The sequence below is a fragment of the Meles meles genome, chromosome 1 (assembly GCF_922984935.1).
Source record: "Meles meles chromosome 1, mMelMel3.1 paternal haplotype, whole genome shotgun sequence".
NCBI classification, from domain to species: Eukaryota; Metazoa; Chordata; class Mammalia; order Carnivora; family Mustelidae; genus Meles; species Meles meles.
The window spans coordinates 185,908,644-185,927,670 of NC_060066.1; the positions used below are offsets into that span (position 1 = coordinate 185,908,644).

At 38.2% G+C, this 19,027-nt stretch overlaps 1 protein-coding gene across 1 annotated transcript in view; it reads right to left on the bottom strand.

Annotated features, from left to right (window-relative positions):
• RLF (RLF zinc finger) overlaps nt 1-19,027 on the bottom strand; it is a 97,325-nt gene that overhangs the window by 42,243 nt on the left and 36,055 nt on the right. Inside the window, exons 3-5 of the mRNA XM_046023362.1 lie at nt 18,670-18,751; nt 15,230-15,362; nt 682-884 (exon numbers count right to left, since the gene is read on the bottom strand). Of these exons, the coding sequence (XP_045879318.1) occupies nt 682-884; nt 15,230-15,362; nt 18,670-18,751 (418 nt within the window). The remainder of the gene's footprint in view (nt 1-681; nt 885-15,229; nt 15,363-18,669; nt 18,752-19,027) is intronic.

Consider the following 19,027-nt stretch of genomic DNA (forward strand, 5'->3'; position numbering starts at 1 on the left):
TAATAAGAAAAATTCAGTGTACAGGTAAAATGAGAATCCATGTATCAGATCTAAGAGAATTATAGGTAGATGATGGAACATAGCTAGGAATTCCTCATCTTTCTCCATATAATTTATTAAAAACTATTAGAGAAAGCAAATTCCAACTTTTTTAAAGACAATGATTCAGGTTTAAAAAAAATGCAATCTGATAAAATAGGTTCTTAAAAAGACTCAACTGTTATTATTTTCCATGGTATCCAGCTTATCCACTTAGTAATAGCTCAAAATGTATTCATGGGTTCTAAAGTCCTATACTTCTCTGCTTACGCTTACATGTATGAAGTAACTTAAACTACAGCTAAGCGCCATTCTGTTTAGTTTATCTTTTGATGTCAGTAATAATTTCTACATTCCCCAAACACAGAGAAATCAATTTAAAAAAATAACTTTCACATTTAAAGATTTCAAAGCAAACCACTGCCCAAACACATAAATACCCATCTGCATATTCTCTACTTTTCGAATCCACCTACAAGACAAACTTTATATTCAAACTGTTGAACAGTTATATGCAATTAAAAACGGCACTTTTCAGTAGTCAGAAAAAACATGAGTTTTGGTTTTCATCCTGTTCTGCAATATTTATCAAAATCTACTTAGTAACTGTGAACGACAAGAGTAGTTATTTGCTTTACTCACCTCCTTGATGGCATCTTCATTAGGGAGAATGGAACATAAGCATGTGATATAGGCTTGCTGAAAAGATGACACATTTGAAATTTCTTTAGATTCTGCACACAGTTTTGATAAAGCAGTGGCCTGAGGGATGCAGTTAGATTTCAACAAATGTTTTATTCGCATTTGCAGAAAGGAAGGTCCTTCTTGTGCAATCAATTTATTGACTAGAAAAAAGGAAAAATAAAAATTTGATAACATTACCTCATAACACATCAAGGTTAAGATCAAAGTGATCAAAGTTTGATACCTTCTGTTGCTGGTTAGTTATATCAGCTGAATAAAAGTTCAGCTGATATGACTTGGGAATTTATTCTGATCTCAATACTCATCTAACAGAGCATAGGGCAAAATAAATTAAATTTGCTAATGAGTCCCACATTACTGAGCAGTTTTATTCTGAACACCAAACCTCTTAATAAAACTACTAACATTTTATCAAAATTAATTATTTGACTTTCTCCTCCCTCTCTTCTGATTAGGATATTAAGGAATACGGAAATGATCTGTAAGCACAAGTGCAAGAAAAAGTAGTGACCTATGAAACATTAACAACTACCACGTGAACACTTTTCTGAGTTACCAAGCTTTAAGCTGAATGTTTCTATATACCTTTCATTTATTCTTCACACCACCACCAAGGCAAGTATTATTATCCCCACTTTAAGGTTAGGAAAATTAATATTCAGAGAAATTAGGTAACTTGCCAAGGATTCCAAAGCCAGTGGTGTTCTTTCCTCTAAACCAGGAATTTCTCAAAGTGTGTTCCACCGACCAAAAGACCTGAGAGATAGTCCTAGAAAAAAAAAGGATTCCTTGGTCAAATCTCTAAACAGTCCTGCAATAAAGAAAATTGTTCACTTTTATTTAACCCAATGTCTCCCAAACTGATTTGACCAGAGAACCCTTTTACACATATTATTAGTACAATGTAAAATATATGTTCCTGGTTCAGTACACACTTTGAAAAACGCTGCTCTGAGCGGTACTAAGTATTAGGCATCTGAGCACTGACTTTTACCGTGTTCCAGACAATCCCTCAATTTATGAATAGCAGATACTCCACAAGCATATGACATCCATTATTTCAAGAATAGAGGTGAGAATACTGTATGTCAAGACAAGTCAGGAGCAAACAAATTGCTTTAGGTATTTCATCTAAAATAGTGCTTCTCAAACTTGAAAGTGCCTTCTGAATAACCAGGGGTTATCCTGTTAAAATGCAGATTCTAGGGGCGCCTGGGTGGCTCAGTGGTTTAGGCCTCTGCCTTCGGCTTGGGTCATGATCTCAGGGTCCTGGGATCGAGCCCCGCATCGGGCTCTCTGCTCGGTGGGGAGCCTGTTTCTCCCTCTCTCTCTGCCTGCCTCTCTGCCTACTTGTGTCCTCTCTCTCTGTCAAATAAAATAAATAAAATATTTTTAAAAATGCAGATTCTAATTCAGTAGGTCTGGAATGGGACCTGAGATTTTGCTTTTCTAACAAGCCTCTCAGATGATACCCATGCTGCCTTGCCCACAGGCCATATATGGAGCAGAAATCATTAATATTAATGATAAGCCACTGCAGGGAGAGGTATAAACCACTGGCCCAGTCTTAGCTACATCAAAACTAACTGTACAGTTTTTTATTTTTTTCAAAGTTTTATTTAAATTCTAACTAGTTAGTCTTCGTCTCTGAGTGTTGACCCCCTTGCCTTCTCCTCTTTCACAGTGAAGTGTGGCGTAATCCTTCATCCCTAGGTATAGGGATTGCTGACTGTTCCCAGCATGTGGTGACCCCAACATGACCATCTTGCAATGGACACCATACGGACCCCACCCCCGGCCCCAAAAATGAAAAGTCTGTGCGCAGTAAGTTGGCATTGGGTCATGGTCAAGTGTGGGGAAGTTTTAGGCTTAGGTATTTTTACGGAATTAAAAGTTCTCTAAGAACTCCAGATACGGGGCAAAGCCTCTCTCTTGGACAGTGACAATACATGTTTTAAAGCAACTTTTAAAGGTTAACGGGGCTACTATAAATGAGAAACAGCTCCTTAAGCTGAGCACGGCCTCTGTAACGGAGGACCAACTTTGGAGATTGTTAGAGGTTGTTACTAAACTGAAACCATGGTTCCCTGACTGAGGAACATTAGATAATAGAAATATGGAAGAGAACTGGAAAGAACGTGAAACACTGCCATAAACAAGGTTAAAAGGTATGCCTTGCTTCTCTAACTATCTGAGGTCTAGTCAGATCCGCTCTGGTCCCTTCACATACTAAGGACAATTCAAATGTCTTTAAAGAAAAAAAAGGGGAACTACAACTCCTCCGGCTCCCCAAATTTGCCCTTTAACTTCTCAAGTTGGACACAACAAAGAGGAAGAGCTCCCTCTTACCCCTGACTAGGAGATTCCACCACCTTGCTCCCTTTGCCCTCCACTTAATCGATCCTTACTCGGGGCTACATCTAGCAAGCTATACTTCATGGGACCATTTCCCAGGCTAGAAGTTGGCTGTAAAGATTACATGTGTTGGAAAGTTACTCAGACCATGATGGACTATCTTTATTGTTTTCCATCAATGTCCTCTACTAACTAATTAACCTATAAAACTGGACAACTTCCCCTTTGTAAAACTTCTAGTGTTTTCCATGGGTTAAAAACAGCAGGTTCTTCAAGGCAAGGTAAAATAAGGCATGACCTTCATGGCACAGTATTTAGGTCTATACACCGGTACCCACGGTAGTCTAGTAGGGAAGAGGGCAGGCCTCCCTCCTATAAGGACCTGTATCAGTGGCAGTGGTCATAGGGATTTTGTTCTGGGGACACCTCGGGTTGGTCTGACACCAGGAACCTCTGACATCCCGTGCTGGATGCAACCTGGTCATCAGGTGGATTTTCTAGGTGACGGACCTTCTGTTCTGTTCCTAAGGACTCTCCTTCAGGGTGCCTTTTAACCCACTGGAAACAATTTGGATTGCCAAATTTAAGAAACGACTGATCTGGGATCTATCAGTTAGATCTCTTCTAGGGCAAAGAGATCTAGGTTACCTAGGGTATCTTCATTGCTCTATACCAGCACTCTAACAGCCTCTTGCAGAATGTGTTTGGCTAGTAAACTCCCTCCTGACATACTGCATGATAATTATCTAAATCGGCCTCCTCTGAGTAAACCCACGTTACTGGAGGAAACACAGGCTATCCCAGACAAAGGGGACTCTTGACTCTCTCACTGTTTTTAACAGATGTGGAGCTTCTCCCTCACTTATTTCTCAAGTTAATGGCTATATCTGGAGCCAACTGTGGTTAGTCTACCTGAGGATGGGGACTCTAAGGAACATTCCCAAGCAGCTGCTGAAACTCTCTTTCTTTTGGAGAAATTCTCTGTCTTCTATAGCCTGACATGGACTGTGTCTATTCCCCCTTGTTGTCAGGAAAACACGGCACTTGTGCCTCTGTTGGAGCTGATGAGCTCTAGAACCAGGAATCCTTTCTTCTCTGCCTTCTGGCAGCGCTTTGCCTCTTTTGTTTCCCCCTCCCTTTTCTCTTCCTGCACCACCTTGGATGCAGCCTGCGTAACTGGCTTCCAGACCATCCTTGGTGCCTCAAGCACCATGGCTCCAAGATTCTCCCTTCACTATCAAGGAGCAAGAAGAGCACCCCCTGGACCTAACACGATTCACTCTAGAATTCCCCACCGTATCTCAGGTAAAAACTGACAATGGGAGCATCCAGGTGGAACATAATTCAGTATTTAAAGTTAAGTTAAAGCAGTTAAGTTAAAGTTGTCAGTTTAATTAAGATAGACATGTATTTAAAGTTACCAGCGCTGAATATGAAACATCTATTCCACCAAAATCTGTTGAAGGCCAAATAAGTTCGTGTTTTCCCCGCTGCAATTTTTAACAAAAATGTAACTTAAAATGATGGTTAATTGTCTGTCTCAAAGTTTTCATGGGTGATTGTTAAAATAGCTTTCAAAGTCTTTAGTAACCTGAAACTTTAAAGTTTTGCTAGGATGGCAAGTGCGATTAAATTCACTGGACATCTAGGTTTTTTCCAAATAGGATAAGGTCCTAAATCATTGATTACTGGACATAGGTTTCTGCTTTTCACTACTTACTGGAAAGAAACTAAGGATATTTAAGTCGGCTGGTAAACATGCTTTGCACTTAACTGATTCACAAATTTGCCGTCTAAAGTTTTGGTGTTAACAGTTCAGAACTGGTTACTACTTAGTCTTCACTGGAGACTAAGATTTCTAAGAGTGCAAAATTTGGCAACTCTGTAAGTAGAAAAGTAGGAGATATGTAAGAAAGATAAGGAATGGAAATACATTTTTGCTGAAGGCAAAAAGAAGATAATTTTGTCCTAGATGAGACTGGTTGTTTGGAAAGAGATGGTTTGGGACAAAATCTGAATGCAAAAGGAAGTTGTAGAAAGTCTGTGAAGGAAAAATTTTTGGAAAGGAATTTTAGGTGTGGTCAGGACAGACTAAGATTAAAATAAAGGGATTTTGTAAATAAATAAAAATCTTTAAAAAAAAATAAAGGGATTTTGTAAGTAGATTGGTATATTATAAGACTGAAAATCTGCTATCTCCAGAAAAAAGTTTCTATGTTTTGCCTTTATTAAGTCTTTGAAGATCTGTAATCCCACTTAGGCATGTCCTTTCAAACTTTCCAAGGTTTTTAACAAACTTTCCCAAGATTTAAATCATGAACAAAGTCTTGTTGACTAATTAGGCTTGTCTGGTATGTTACCTTCTGGTATGAGGCCATCAACACTCAATATTCTGGCTACTGAATTGTTTCATGTGTTACAGAAATAACTGAGTTTCCTTCCTTATCAACAGCATCATAAAGAATTCTCATATCAGATCATTAACAATGCCCATTTCTGGGTTTTCATCATTTATAATTGTTCTTATTCTCTTACAAAATGAGCTTCATCTTTAAGGAAATTCATATAAAGGACTTAGGACAAATACAGGTATTTGATATCTTTAAAACCAAAAAAACTGAAATGGGTGAAAATTTCCAGAACTAACTAAAGGTGCATTCAAATTAAACAAGAATTATTAACATGGGACTAAATGAACTAAGAGATTATTACAGTTTTGTGACTCTTATTTAAATCACTGCTGACTCTCCAAATGTTTGCTCTTCCAGGATTAAGGAAACTTTCCCTTAAGATATCAATGATTTGGGGCGCCTGAGTGGCTCAGTCATTAAGGTCCTGGGATCCCGGCCTACACTGGGCTCCCTGCTCAGCAGAAAGCCTGCTTCTCCCTCTTCCACTCCCCCCTGCTTGTGTTTCCTCTCTGACTGCGTTTCTCTCTCCATAAATAAATAAATAAAATCTTAAAAAAAAAAAAAAAAGACATCAATGATTTACAGAAATGTGATAAAATATTCATTTGTCAGGGCACATGGGTGGCTCAGTGGATTAAACCACTGCCTTTGGCTCAGGTCATGATCCCAGGGTTCTGGGATAGAGCCCCGCATTGGGCTCTCCGCTCAGCGGGCAGCCTGCTTCCCCTTCTCTCTGCCTGCCTCTCTGCCTACTTGTGATCTCTGTCAAATAAATAAATAAATAAAATCTTAAAAAAAAAAAGAATAAACTGGAAACTTTAAAAAAATATTCATTTGTCAACAAAAGCATTTATGTAAAGCAGTACTTGGGGACCCTCAGTATTCCGTCTGACATACTGAGTATGATGATTTATGTGAACAACAAGCTGCTCCCTCACTCACTTAGCAGGAGTTCCTAGAGTCGACAATATGCTTCAGGGGAGAAGTCCATTCCACAGATGGAGGACAACTTCTTATGGACCCTCTACTCTTTGAACAATGCTCTTTGTGCATACTGAGCTTGGGAATGAATCCCTGATCAGGGCACTCATCAAGGCTCTTTCGCCTCTATTAAGCAGAGCCTCCAAGAATCCTTTATTGAATTCATCAATAAATTACAGCAAATTATTGGGAGACAAATCAGTCATAATCAGGCTATTATTCAGAGAGTACATTCTACCCTTAAATGCACGATACAAAACACAAAGGGAGAGATATGGATCCTAAAGCACAATTACAGAAAGCACTGCTTATTCTAAATCTTTTTAATTTAAATTCTAATTTTGAAACTCCAGCCAAAGCAAAACATTTTAAACCTTACTCCCCACCAAAAATGCCAGCCCAAGTACTCTGGAAGGACCCAAACATGGGCATTTGGCAGGGACCAGTAGAACTCATAACCATAAGCCTCATATGTGGGCAAGGCTATCCATGCTAGAAATGTTAAACATTACCATGGCCTGGCACAGCCAGAATCCAGGCCCTCAGAGGAGTCACCTGAATCTAGAAGCAAAACAGCTGCTATCAGGTGCTTCCCCAGTACTCGCAAGGCCAAATTCATGACCTGGGGAGACCTCAAGAAAATGACCCAGAAAGCTGAGGAGATTCTACAACAGACTAGTAAACCCTCTATTCCTGAAAACATATTCTTGGCTATGGTATCTGTGCATAACCCCAGTACTACCATGGTATGTATTCTTGTCTTTCTGCTGCCACCTAGGTGCTTCATGTCCTTTAATGGACCTGTAAACACCCCTCTGGAAACCTGTTACTTGGGCAGATACCCCTTTTCCTATTTTCAACCATGCCACTATCCCTGTTAATCTTACCAAGAGGTTGGGAAGAATCCAAATCCATTAGCTTTCTGAATGAGGCATCATCTGACATCAGTAGACCCAAGTGCTTCTTAGGTCAACTCACTGTGGCATTATCGTGGCTAACTCAATTATTACCCCCACTAGCGTGTAAGTTGCCTTTCTTCCTCACTCGGTTCAGACTGATGCCTCTGTGGATCAGCTGGCTATTAATACCACAAGGGAATTTCAACTTCAACAAACTATCGATGAAAAATATTAGGACGTCTTCAACCAATGGGAGCTGCTATTGATTAATTCGGGGAAAAACAAGAAGTCTTAGAGCCTACGGGCAAGGCCTCTTATGTGACTGGGCTCACGGATCCATCTGTGTTACCCCCATGTCCCAGAACCAGACCATACATGATTGGGAACAGATAAAGAAGCAAATGCATGGATTGCTCCATGGTAATTTAACTTCTGACATTCAGCAGCTAAAGGATCAAATCCTCACCACACTGATGGTGGTGGGAAATCGTAAGGCTTCACAGAGAAGCTCAGCCATCTCTTTCTAACAATCCAGAGTGGCTTAACCTGGCCACATGGTTCTCTTCCACAAAATGGGTATTCTTTGCTATTGTAATAATAATTACTATTTTACTTCTCATCACAGTCTGCAAAATTGGAATAAATGCCCTATCCACCATCAGAGATGTGAAGCATATGTACACAGAGCAATGTCCACAGAGCAATGTCTCAAGAACTACTTGTTGCCACTTTAAAGAAACAAAAAGGGGGAGATGTTGGGGTTAATGTAGAGCATGAAATCAGCCATTAATACCTGGCTTGCTAAAACCTAACACAGAACCCCTGAGGGCAGAGAAGGTTTTGGAGAAGGGTTTAGGCCTTTGGAATGCCAGGAGGAGTTGCCCGTCCCCGCCCCGCCCCCAAGCTTTCTTAGCCCAGAACAGCCACTCTGTGATCTAAGAGATGTATACATTGTCCCTTAGGCTATGTTTAGCAGAACTCAAAGACCACAAAGATTAGCATTTCGTATCTTTCCCATAAAGGGATCTTCTTCCCATAAAGGGATCTTCTTAATTCCTGTAAGACCCCTTGTCACACATCCTGTGCTTGAGAAACAGTGATAAGTATTTGTGATTATGTGTGCCTGGGTGGCTCAATCATTAGGCAGCTGCCTTCACCTCCATGGTGGTTCTAGGATCAAGCCCGCCATCAGGCTCCCTGCCCAGCGGGAAGACTGCTGCTTCTTCTACCTCTCCCCTGGCTTGTGTTCCCTCTCTCCCTGCCAAATGAATAAATAAAATCTTCAAAAAAAAAAAAAGGATTTGGGACTATCCTGAAGGACCAACCAATAAAACAGGAGCAAAGAAACGCAAAGGGTCTTCATCTCTGAGTGTTGCCCCCTTGCCTATCTTCTCTTTTACAGCAATAAATAAATAAATAAATATTTCAGTTAGTTAATATACATGCAGTCATTGGTTTCAAGAGAATTCAGTGGTTCATCAATTATATGCAACACCCAGTGTTCATCACAATGCCCTCCTTAAAATCCATCACCCATCTAGCCCACCCCTGACCCACATCCCTCCATCAACCCTCATTTTGTTCTCCACTGCTAAGTCTCATGGTCTGTTTCCCTCTTCCCCCTCCAGATTCGTATGTTTTATTTCTTAAATTCCACATATGAATGAAATCATATTGTATTTGTCTCTGACTTATTTTATTTAGCATAATACACTCTAGCTCTATCCACGCTGTTGCAAATGGCAAGATGTCAATCTTTTTGAAGGCTGAGTAACATTCTATTGTGTATATACATACACACATCTTTTTTTTTTTAATTTTTATTTATTTATTTGACAGAGAGAGACACGGTGAGAGAGGGAACACAAGCTGGGAGAGTAGAAGAGGGAGAAGCAGACTCCCTGCTGAGGAGGGAGCCCATGTGGGACTCGATCCCAGGACTCTGAGATCATGACCTGAGCCAAAAGCAGTTGCTTAACCAACTGAGCCACCCAGGCACCCACACCACACCTTCTTTATCCACCATCAGTGAGTGGATAAGCAGGGTCTTTCCACAGTTTGGCTATTGTTTATAGTATTAAAAATTCTTTCCAGAAACAGGTAATACCGTATATGCACATGACACAAAATTCAAAAGGCACAAAAAAGGTGTACAATAAAAGTTGTCTCCTTTCTGCCCTAACTCCAGTACTCTAGTCTCCCTCCCCAATTTCTTGTTTATCATTCCAGAAATATTCTGAGTACAGAAGACCTACTTCTTTTCCTACTAAAATTTATCACATAGTTCCTTCTATATAGGTGGAAGGCTCCCACTTCCTGTGGTACTTCAAAAAGGTCTAGATTCTAGAGCTCCAACTCTGCAGATTTTTATTTAGCAGGTGAAGCCTAGACCTGGGGTGGGAGGAGGGGGAGAAGGAGGAACAAAAGGAGAGACAGAGGGCGCCTGGGTGGCTCAGCGGTTTAAGCCGCTGCCTTCGGCTCGGGTCATGATCTCAGGGTCCTGGGATCGAGTCCCACATCGGGCTCTCTGCTTGGCGGGGAGCCTGCTTCCCTCTCTCTCTCTGACTGCCTCTCTGCCTACTTGTGATCTCTCTCTGTCAAAATAAATGAATGAAATCTTTGAGGAGAAAAAAAAAAAAAAAGGAGAGACAGAGGGGGAGTAGGGGAGGGGGAGAGGAAGAGAGAGAGGGAGACTGTGTGTGTTGGTTTTAAATTCCGTAGATGCTCTAATATGTAGTCAAGGTCAAAAAGTATGAATGGAAAACAGATCACTTTCACATGGATTTTTCCATTTTAGTCCCACAGACACCAAATTGAACTCAAAATCCTATCTCCTACTAAAACGGCTCCTCATTCCTCACTTCTATTTTCAGTAATGGTATTCTCTCAATCATACAGAAATGAAATTTTAGCATGATCCTTCCTTACCAACTCTATCCCTCAATTACTATTACATTCTCATTGTATCCTAGCAATTCTTTTTTAAAGTCTCCAATCTATTTCTTCCATATATTGCCTGCCACATCTGCCAACCCAATATACTGTTCTGCCTAACATCAGATTCTACTATTTATCTGTCCTAGCAATATACTATTCTGCCTAACTTCAGATTCTGTTTATATGTTGTAAGCATATTCACAAATTCCACCATGAATATAGGCATGTTATCTATACAAGCTACCCTCGTCTATAAATCTTCCCAGCATTTTACTTCTTTCACTATACTTACTCTTCTCTTTAAGTACAGGTAGAAAGGATTACAGTGTAAAGAAGTTAGTATCTCAGGTTCTGGAATCATCAATGTGAAGTTGAATCATGACTCTGGCACATACAAAGCTGTAAGACCCTTGGACAAATTAACTGACCTCTCTGAGCCTCAAGTGGAACAAATCATAAATGAAATACCAGTAATGCAGATAAGATACTTAGCACAGGGCCAGGCAAAGGGTAAACGCTCAACACCAGCTGCTATTATGTTTCTGTCATCTCCCTTCTTATACCATCAGCAATTTGTAAACAAATACCTCTCGTTAACTTTTGTATTCCCTATTGCGCTAAGCACGATTACATTTTAGAGTTTAATAAAAACCATGTATTTAGCAACTGAGTGGTTATCACTCTTCAATCATAAACTTTTAATATCTCCTCACCTGGGTTCAAATTCTGCCCTCCAATTTAAACTACGTGGTCTTGGGCATGTGTAATCTCTTACCTGGTTTATGGACTAAATGAGATATGGAAAGCATTAACATGGTGCTTACCACAAAACAAACACTCTAAACTGTAGCTATTATTTCTATGAGGTAAAACTACTTTACTCAATATACTACAACCAATTATACCACTGTAACTTTTAACACAAAAAGCAATATTAAATTTTAATTATTTTTTTAAAGATTTTATTTATTTGATAGAGACAGAGATCACAAGTAGGCAGAGAGGCAGGCAGAGAGAGAGGGGGAGGTAGGCTCCCCGCTGAGCAGAGAGCCCAATGCAGGGCTCGATCCCAGGACCCTGAGATGAAGACCCAAGATGAAGGCAGAGGTTTTAACCTACTGTGCCACTCAGGTGTCCCTTATATTTTATTTTTTAAGATTTATTTATTTATTTGAGAGACAGCAAGAGAATACACATGGGGGGAAGGGCAGAGGAAGAGAGAGTCTCAAGCAGACTCCACACTGAGCATAAAGCCCAGCACTGGGCTCGAGCTCATGACCCTGAGATCACAACCTGAGCTGAAGCCAAGAGTCAGTTGCTTAACCAGCTGTGCCACCAGGAGCCCCTAATATTGCATTTTAAAATTCAAATTATACATTTTGTTTTTCATTTATTTTTTTGAAAGTTTTATTTTGGAGAGAGAGAAAAAAAACAGCACAAGCAGAAGCAGCAGAGGATGAGGGAGGGAAAAATCTCAAACATACTCCCCACTGAGCAGGAAGCCTGATGAGGGGCTCATCTCATAACCCTGGGATCACAATCTGAGCAAAAACCAAGAGTAAGACACTTACCTGACTATGCCACCCAGGCGTCCATTAACTTTGTTTTTAAAAAGGAAATTCAACTATACATTTCTATATTTAAAATGAAAATAAAGTATACACCAACAAGTCTCATCCTTTCTGTATTTTTGTCATTTTAGTACAAAATAAAATTTTTAAAATTTTCATTTATTTATTTGAGAGACAGACAAGCGGGAGGGAGAGAGAGAAGCCCAAGCAGACTCCCCGCTGGGTACAGAACCCTACGCGGGGCTCAACCCAACCCCAAGATCACATTTTGAGCCAAAATCAACAGTTGGATACTCAACCAACTGTGCCACCCAGACACCCCTAGTACAAAATAATTTTTAATCATATATCCTTTCTTCCATCTAGATTCAACAATTGAACTGTTTTGTCATCTTTCCTTAGTTTTTCTTTTCCTGAGCCATTTAAAAATAAATTGTAAACATCATGACAGTTCACCCTGTGTATACTTCAACACATAAAAAATGGTAACATTTAAGGTCATTAAAAACAGCCTTTTTCTTTTTTTTTTCTTTTAAGATTTTATTTCTTTGAGAGGGAGAGAGAGAGAGAGAATGAGAGGAGAGAGGTCAGCGGGAGAAGAAGACTCCCTGCTAAGCAGGGAGCCCGATGTGGGACTCGATCCCGGGTCTCCAGGATCATGACCTGAGCCAAAGGCAGTCTTCTTTTTTAACAGGAAAGCCAATTTTTGTTTTTACTGGAGGCTCAAGTGGCACATGACAATTCATAAAATGGCTTCAGAGGTCGGGGGTAGAGGGGTCACAAAAAATAAAATAGGGTGGGGAAGAAAGGAAATGGTGTAGGAGCTGGTTCCTTGTCAGCTTGATTAAGGGAAAGGAGCTGGTGAATCTGAGCAAGGTGAAACCCTTCCTTTAACTCTTAGTAGGGGAGAGAGAGAGAGGAAAAAAAAAAAAAAAAAAAAGACTGTAGCTCTCGCTCTGAGCCTCAAGGAAAAAGGGGAAAAGCCATTGTTTTGATGTCATAAGTTACGGGAAAGTAGGGGGAGGAGGGTGCCAGGTAGGGTAGACGTCAATTGGAAAAACTAGCAGATACCAGATGGTAGCTCTGGGTGTCCTTTGAGTTGGGAGTTGGAATCACTCCATTATGGTGGTGGGGGGTCCCCACTGTTGACAGTGGGCTGAGGTCTCCTGGTCAGTGGGCTGCCTGGATCTAGGAAGCTGATGCCATCACTGCTGCGAGGAGGGACAGTTCCGTGAGCTGAGGCTCAGAATGGGAACCATTAGTACAGCCTTAGGTGGGCTTGGTGTCACCACCTCACCTTCTGTGGGAGGCCACTGGGGATGGAAAGATCTTTAGTACCTGGGCTAAAATCTAGGTGGGAGAACCCATTATTTCCCTGCTGACTATTCCAGGTAGAAGCACCAACAACTGGTATTTATTACATACTTTCAGTAATAAACTGTTTTTTTAGGGGATGGGGAGGACACAAAATTCAAGAATTCAAAGCAAGATAAATAAAAATATTTTATTTGTTTATTTCAGAGAGGGAGGTGGGGAGTGAGGGAGGGAAAGAGAGAATGCGGGGGGGGGTGGGGGGGTGGGCAGGAGGAGGAGAGAGAATCTCAAGCAGACTCTACTCTTAAGCATGCAGTCCAATGCAGGGCTCAATCCCACCACTGTAAGATCACAATCTGAGCCAAAACCAAGAGTCGGACCCTTAACCAACTGCGCCACCCAGGCACCACAGGAAAAATATATTTTTTAAAATTAAAAAAAAAAAAAAAAGCATTTATTGAGTTCTTTGGAGGCTAAAAAATGGGTACTTTTATTGAATAGAGGACAATTAATGAGATGACAGTCACTGCTTTCTAGTTTCAAATGAATGTTAATACCTGGGCTACTAGAGCAGTGGAGCCATAAAAGAATCTTCCTCATCTCCTGACCTGAAATTAGGGTAAGAGCCAAATGAGAAAGCAGGAAGACTATATAGGCTGCCCACCACTTATATGCTGTTCACAGAATAATTCCTTAGATATACATGTCTTCATTCAGAGTCTTAAGATAGCGGATACTTAATCTTTATTGAATAGCAAGGAGACAAGACGTTAGGAGAGCAGTACTTCTCCTATTTCTTGATTTTTTCTACATGAAAAGAAATTAGATACTGTTAATTTCTGAGATGGTGTGATGTATTTGATTAGCACATCAAGAGAATATTTAATAAAGTGGGGACATTTAATAACCACTCCACCCTTCTTCCTCTTGGGCTTAGGCCTGCCTATAGAGACTAAGAGAGTAAGCGTTCTCCTAGGCCCTAGTCAAGCCTCATCTGGACTGGGATCTGCCCAATTCTGGGATTATTCTGAAACGATTTGGTTCTGTCCTCTAAGCAACTTTTATTAACAAGAAAAGTGGTATTGTAGCCTCTATCTGCTTATATCTACAAAGGGATGACATTTACGGGGAACCTCAACAGAAAACAATAAAACCAACCTTTTTCTACGTAACAGCTCTTTCTCTTATTCTTTTTTTCCCTAATAAGCGACAGAATTAGCAGAGAAAAAGAACCAAGAGAAAACTCTAAGAACGCCCATCGCCAATCTTCTCACTGTAACAGCATGTGTATAGTAGGTTGTCAAACTTGATGAATGAATAAGTTAACTGGGATATGCTAAGGCATCAATATTCAAATGGTCTGTTTAAGAACTAAATTAAAGACATACCAGAAATATAAAAACTCTTCTGAACTTCATTTCTATTACAGAAACATACTTAACAAAATGTGATCCTTTTAATTTTCTACTAACTTAAAGCAAATAAAATCACAATTGGTGGTATCAAATGAGATAATATTTTGTGCTTAATATGCAAATACCAATTCAAATCCACAAATCGTCTGTTCTTAAACTAATGATTTTGCAAATAAAAATTTTCATTCTTTGCATTTCTCTACAAAATCCAAATTCCAATATTTCATAAGTTTAAAATAAAAAAGCAATTTTTCTTCATGGTTCTTAGCTGTAGTAACCAGTGAAGAACATATGAGCAAAGCTCTACCATATACCAAAGACTAGAAACAGATTATTCATTTGTATCTCAGGAACTTTATATGAACACTGTTACTCAATGCAACATTTTAAAGTAAGTACAAGGAATATTTAAAATACTACCTAAAACAAGAATATTCAGGCAAAACATTAAATGCTAATGGTTAGTTTTTACTACTCAAAGAAGAACAGACTGGGTATAGACACACAGGTGGTAAGTCACAAAATTCTAACCCATTAATGAATTCTAATTCTCTTAGATCTAAATCTTCCTTCAATATAGTCAGTAAAGTTTTAAGGCTTACCTTCTTCTGTTTCTACTGGCTGCTGAGACAGAATTTTAAGAAGAATTGGGTTTTTCCACACCCCTTCCTTGGTAACATGAACCAGTATTTGTAGATTATTATTCCCAAATTCCAATAATGCATCATGTGACTCCTAAAACAAAAACAGCATATCCAGAAAATAGGCTAATAAGCAATGTGAAAAATAGTTTTGCCTTTTCAATGTATCTGAACATCTACAAAAGGAACTACTATCTTGCATTTCCTAAAAAGAAATAAGCAGAAAAAAAAACTCAAAGCTCTGTGAATTCTATTACTATTTTCTTTAAAAAAAAAAAAAAGAAAAAAAGAAAGAAACTAGGATGTATTCACTAAATTAAAGGGCACCTTTAAAATGTTTCCCTAAATTCTCCTTAGGTAAAATTATCACCACAACTGAATTTACAATCTCACATTACTAAATTATTTTAAGGCCACTTACAGCTTTCTTTTAAAGGATTCTATAGTACTCACAAAGGCAATTCCTTTTAATAGAAGTATTACTTAATGAGGCCAAGTGATATATTTTTTCATAAAAAGTCTATCAAATGACTTTTTAAAAATGAAAAGTGGCTCTATCCAAAATATCATGGAAAGTCTAGGTTATTAGCTCAATCTCCTCAGAAAACAAATATAACTGCCAATAGTTTGTTCTTCAAAATATTATGTACACAAAGGGTCAGGAGAAAGGGATCAGAAATTTTATTTGACATAAATGATTAAGTATATTTCTCCACTGTCCTCTATTACTAGTGAGGATTACTGGTTGTTCCCATATTCTAAAATTTTAATGTTTTTTTTATTTTAGAACGCTGAAATTCTCATGAAACATTAAGCTTCCATTTATAGCAATATTCTCTGGAAAATATAATTTAACGATGTTCACAGACCAAAGAATATAATCTTACATTCACTTAAGTGAAATATAAGAAATAAAATTCATTTTTCCCATAATTTTCGTGTCAAAATTGTAGGTTTTTCACACATGCACTCCCAATATGCTGTTACCTTCTCAAGAGAGAGGTTTTAAAATTTAGAACTGACACAGAAAGTGGTATTTCCAATTAACAGTTTACTAAAAGCAGTATTCAACCAATGTTGCAATTTTTCCTTTAAGGGCTTGAACTCTCTTCAGGCTTCTTTCTCCTTAAGATGCAAGCATTTATTCTACAATGAAGATGAGGATTCCATGTAAAATTTTCAGAATCTGCAGTGTCTGATTACATCATATGTAAATTATATGTAATATTTAATAGACCTGTATCATCACACTTTGGCAGAAAATAATACCATCCACCATGATACGCAGAAACTAAAATGAAAGACCACAGTCTGGGTTAAAAATAAAAACAGCTTTCTGTTTTTCATCTGTTCAAAATATAGTATATTCTGCATAATAATGATGTGTATAATCCTTTGTTACCAACAGGTATATATTACAGCAAAGTTACTTTTAAAGGGTAATATTAAAATCTTTAAAAAACTATGGTAGAATTTTAAAAATCATTTTAAAACTTAAATTTGTTTCTTTTTTAAGGTAAAAAAATATGCGAGTCCACATCTTGAAATCTGTAATAAAGAAATACTAGCACAAGAAGTTTACCCTAGTACTATTTACAATAAACTACAGAGATTTGGCCAAATAACTTACGGTGCAACCACATAACAGAAGCGCGGGCAATCATCAAATAAGGGAGAACTATAGATACAAACTTAGACATACATCCGTGATAAAATTAGGTTTAAAAAAGTTGCAAAAAATAGGACCTCATTTTCGTTTATTAGAAAACCCATTTCAGGGTATATTTTCATATCCACAGGCAAAAGATCTGAGAGGGTTACATAAACTGAACGTAGTGAATGAGAGTGTTCTCTCTGCAGCCTGCTCTGATAAAACTATTCTCTTACCAAAACTTTGCTCAAAACTATCTGCTGCCTTGTCCATTTATCACTAAAATAAGAAAACTTCAGGGCTTTTACCTTTTAGATTTCAATAGGGATCATGTCTTACATTTATCTGTACCTCTACTGCATTCATTTTATTGAACACATATTCAAAAATATATCCTGTATGATAAACAGTAGAAAAAGTTACACAGGTAGAGGGAAACGGCAAGTATTTTATGTAGGCATATGATCTAAGAACGTAATAAAGAAATAAGACATTCTCTCTGCAAAGAATACTATTATAAGTAAATAGTAACAACCCAAACAAGAATAGTAAGATGTGCCCTTCTAGACCGTTGTATGCCAGGACAAAACTACTAGCAGGCCTCAAAACACAGTGTGACAAAAATCAGTGTGTTATGTTTGCAAGGTGATTTTACCAGTTGTATGAGTATGTGAGGAATTAGGATCACATTATAGGGATTAAAACAGGCCAAGGACAGGACCCCCCCCCCAAAATCCTCTTTTCCCCAAAACAAAAAGATTAACAGTATTATCATTTCATTTTGGGTTATATATCCCAAAGGAAAGAAATGTCCAGATAATGAAGTATGTATGTTAATATTCAAATCTTTACTTGTGCCTACATCAAACAGGTACAGACTACTGGAGTTTGTGTCCCAAGAAGTAGCTGGCAAAAAGCAAGCTCTGGGTATAAATCTGAGTGTAACTTTGGGCAAGCTAATTAATACTCTCTATGCCTGTCTCCCTGTTTGTAAATGGAGATTCAAATGATCCCTACATTATAACGTTTGTAATTTGATTACAAGACACAAAACACATTGAATAGAGCAGTATTTAGCATACAGTGATAACGAATGACAGCTATTACTATTGTATTTTTTAGAACAGTTTTTCTGTCTCTATCAGTAACATGCAAATTTGCCTCCTGTAGTATATTCCTCCTATCCTATTCTACCCTCCATAACTTGCTACTTTCTGATGTACTTACCCATTAAGGAAGCTGATAATCAAGCCAATATGAGAGCCAATGTAGCTCTTCTGTAAGTAAAATGCATGAATAGAATCTATGATGACTATTTTGGTTGTCTGAGGGACTCATTATGCTAGACACAATCCATATTTTATTCCACAAAATATGGAAAATTACTAGATAAGTGTACTCAGAATGATCCAAATACTGTTACCTTATAACCACATACAATTTTATATTTTTAATAGCTTTATTCTGTCTAAAAACTTTGCTTTTGTTTTTAAACTTTGTTTCTGAGTAATGAAAACTTGTGTTGATTCCTAAGCTATACAAAGGCTTAACAAAACCAAAGGAGAGACAAAAACAATTTTTAACACATCCCTTCGTTTGGAAGACCTCTTTCTCAAAATTTCATGAACTGAATACCAATATACAAGGTACTTGTTTTTCTTCAAAATTTTCCATTGAGTTTGCTGGGAGAAATTAAGTAGGTGTCTTGTATATCTAAACAAAGGCCTTTTTTCAGCCCAAATCAACTCACCTGTAGCGACTGAAGGAAGAGTACCCAGACTTCACATGGCAGTTCACTTTCAGACACTGAAAGCAGTAACTCAAAACAACTCCTATAATGTAAAATAATGAAGTCAGTATATAAATGTGGCTATAAGCATATCAAATACATTATGACAATGATATTGTATATACGTTTCGCATTTATTTAGACTATCTGAAATTTGTTTCTTACTCTTTAAAATTTTCTTCAACGTAGTTATATTGACTATTCAACTTTAAAAAAGAGAAAAAAAGAAAAACCAGGAGGCATTATAAGGACACTGTGGCTTTAAAACATTTGGAAAATAATATATTCCTTTTAGAAATCATATTCCAAGCAGTTTTAT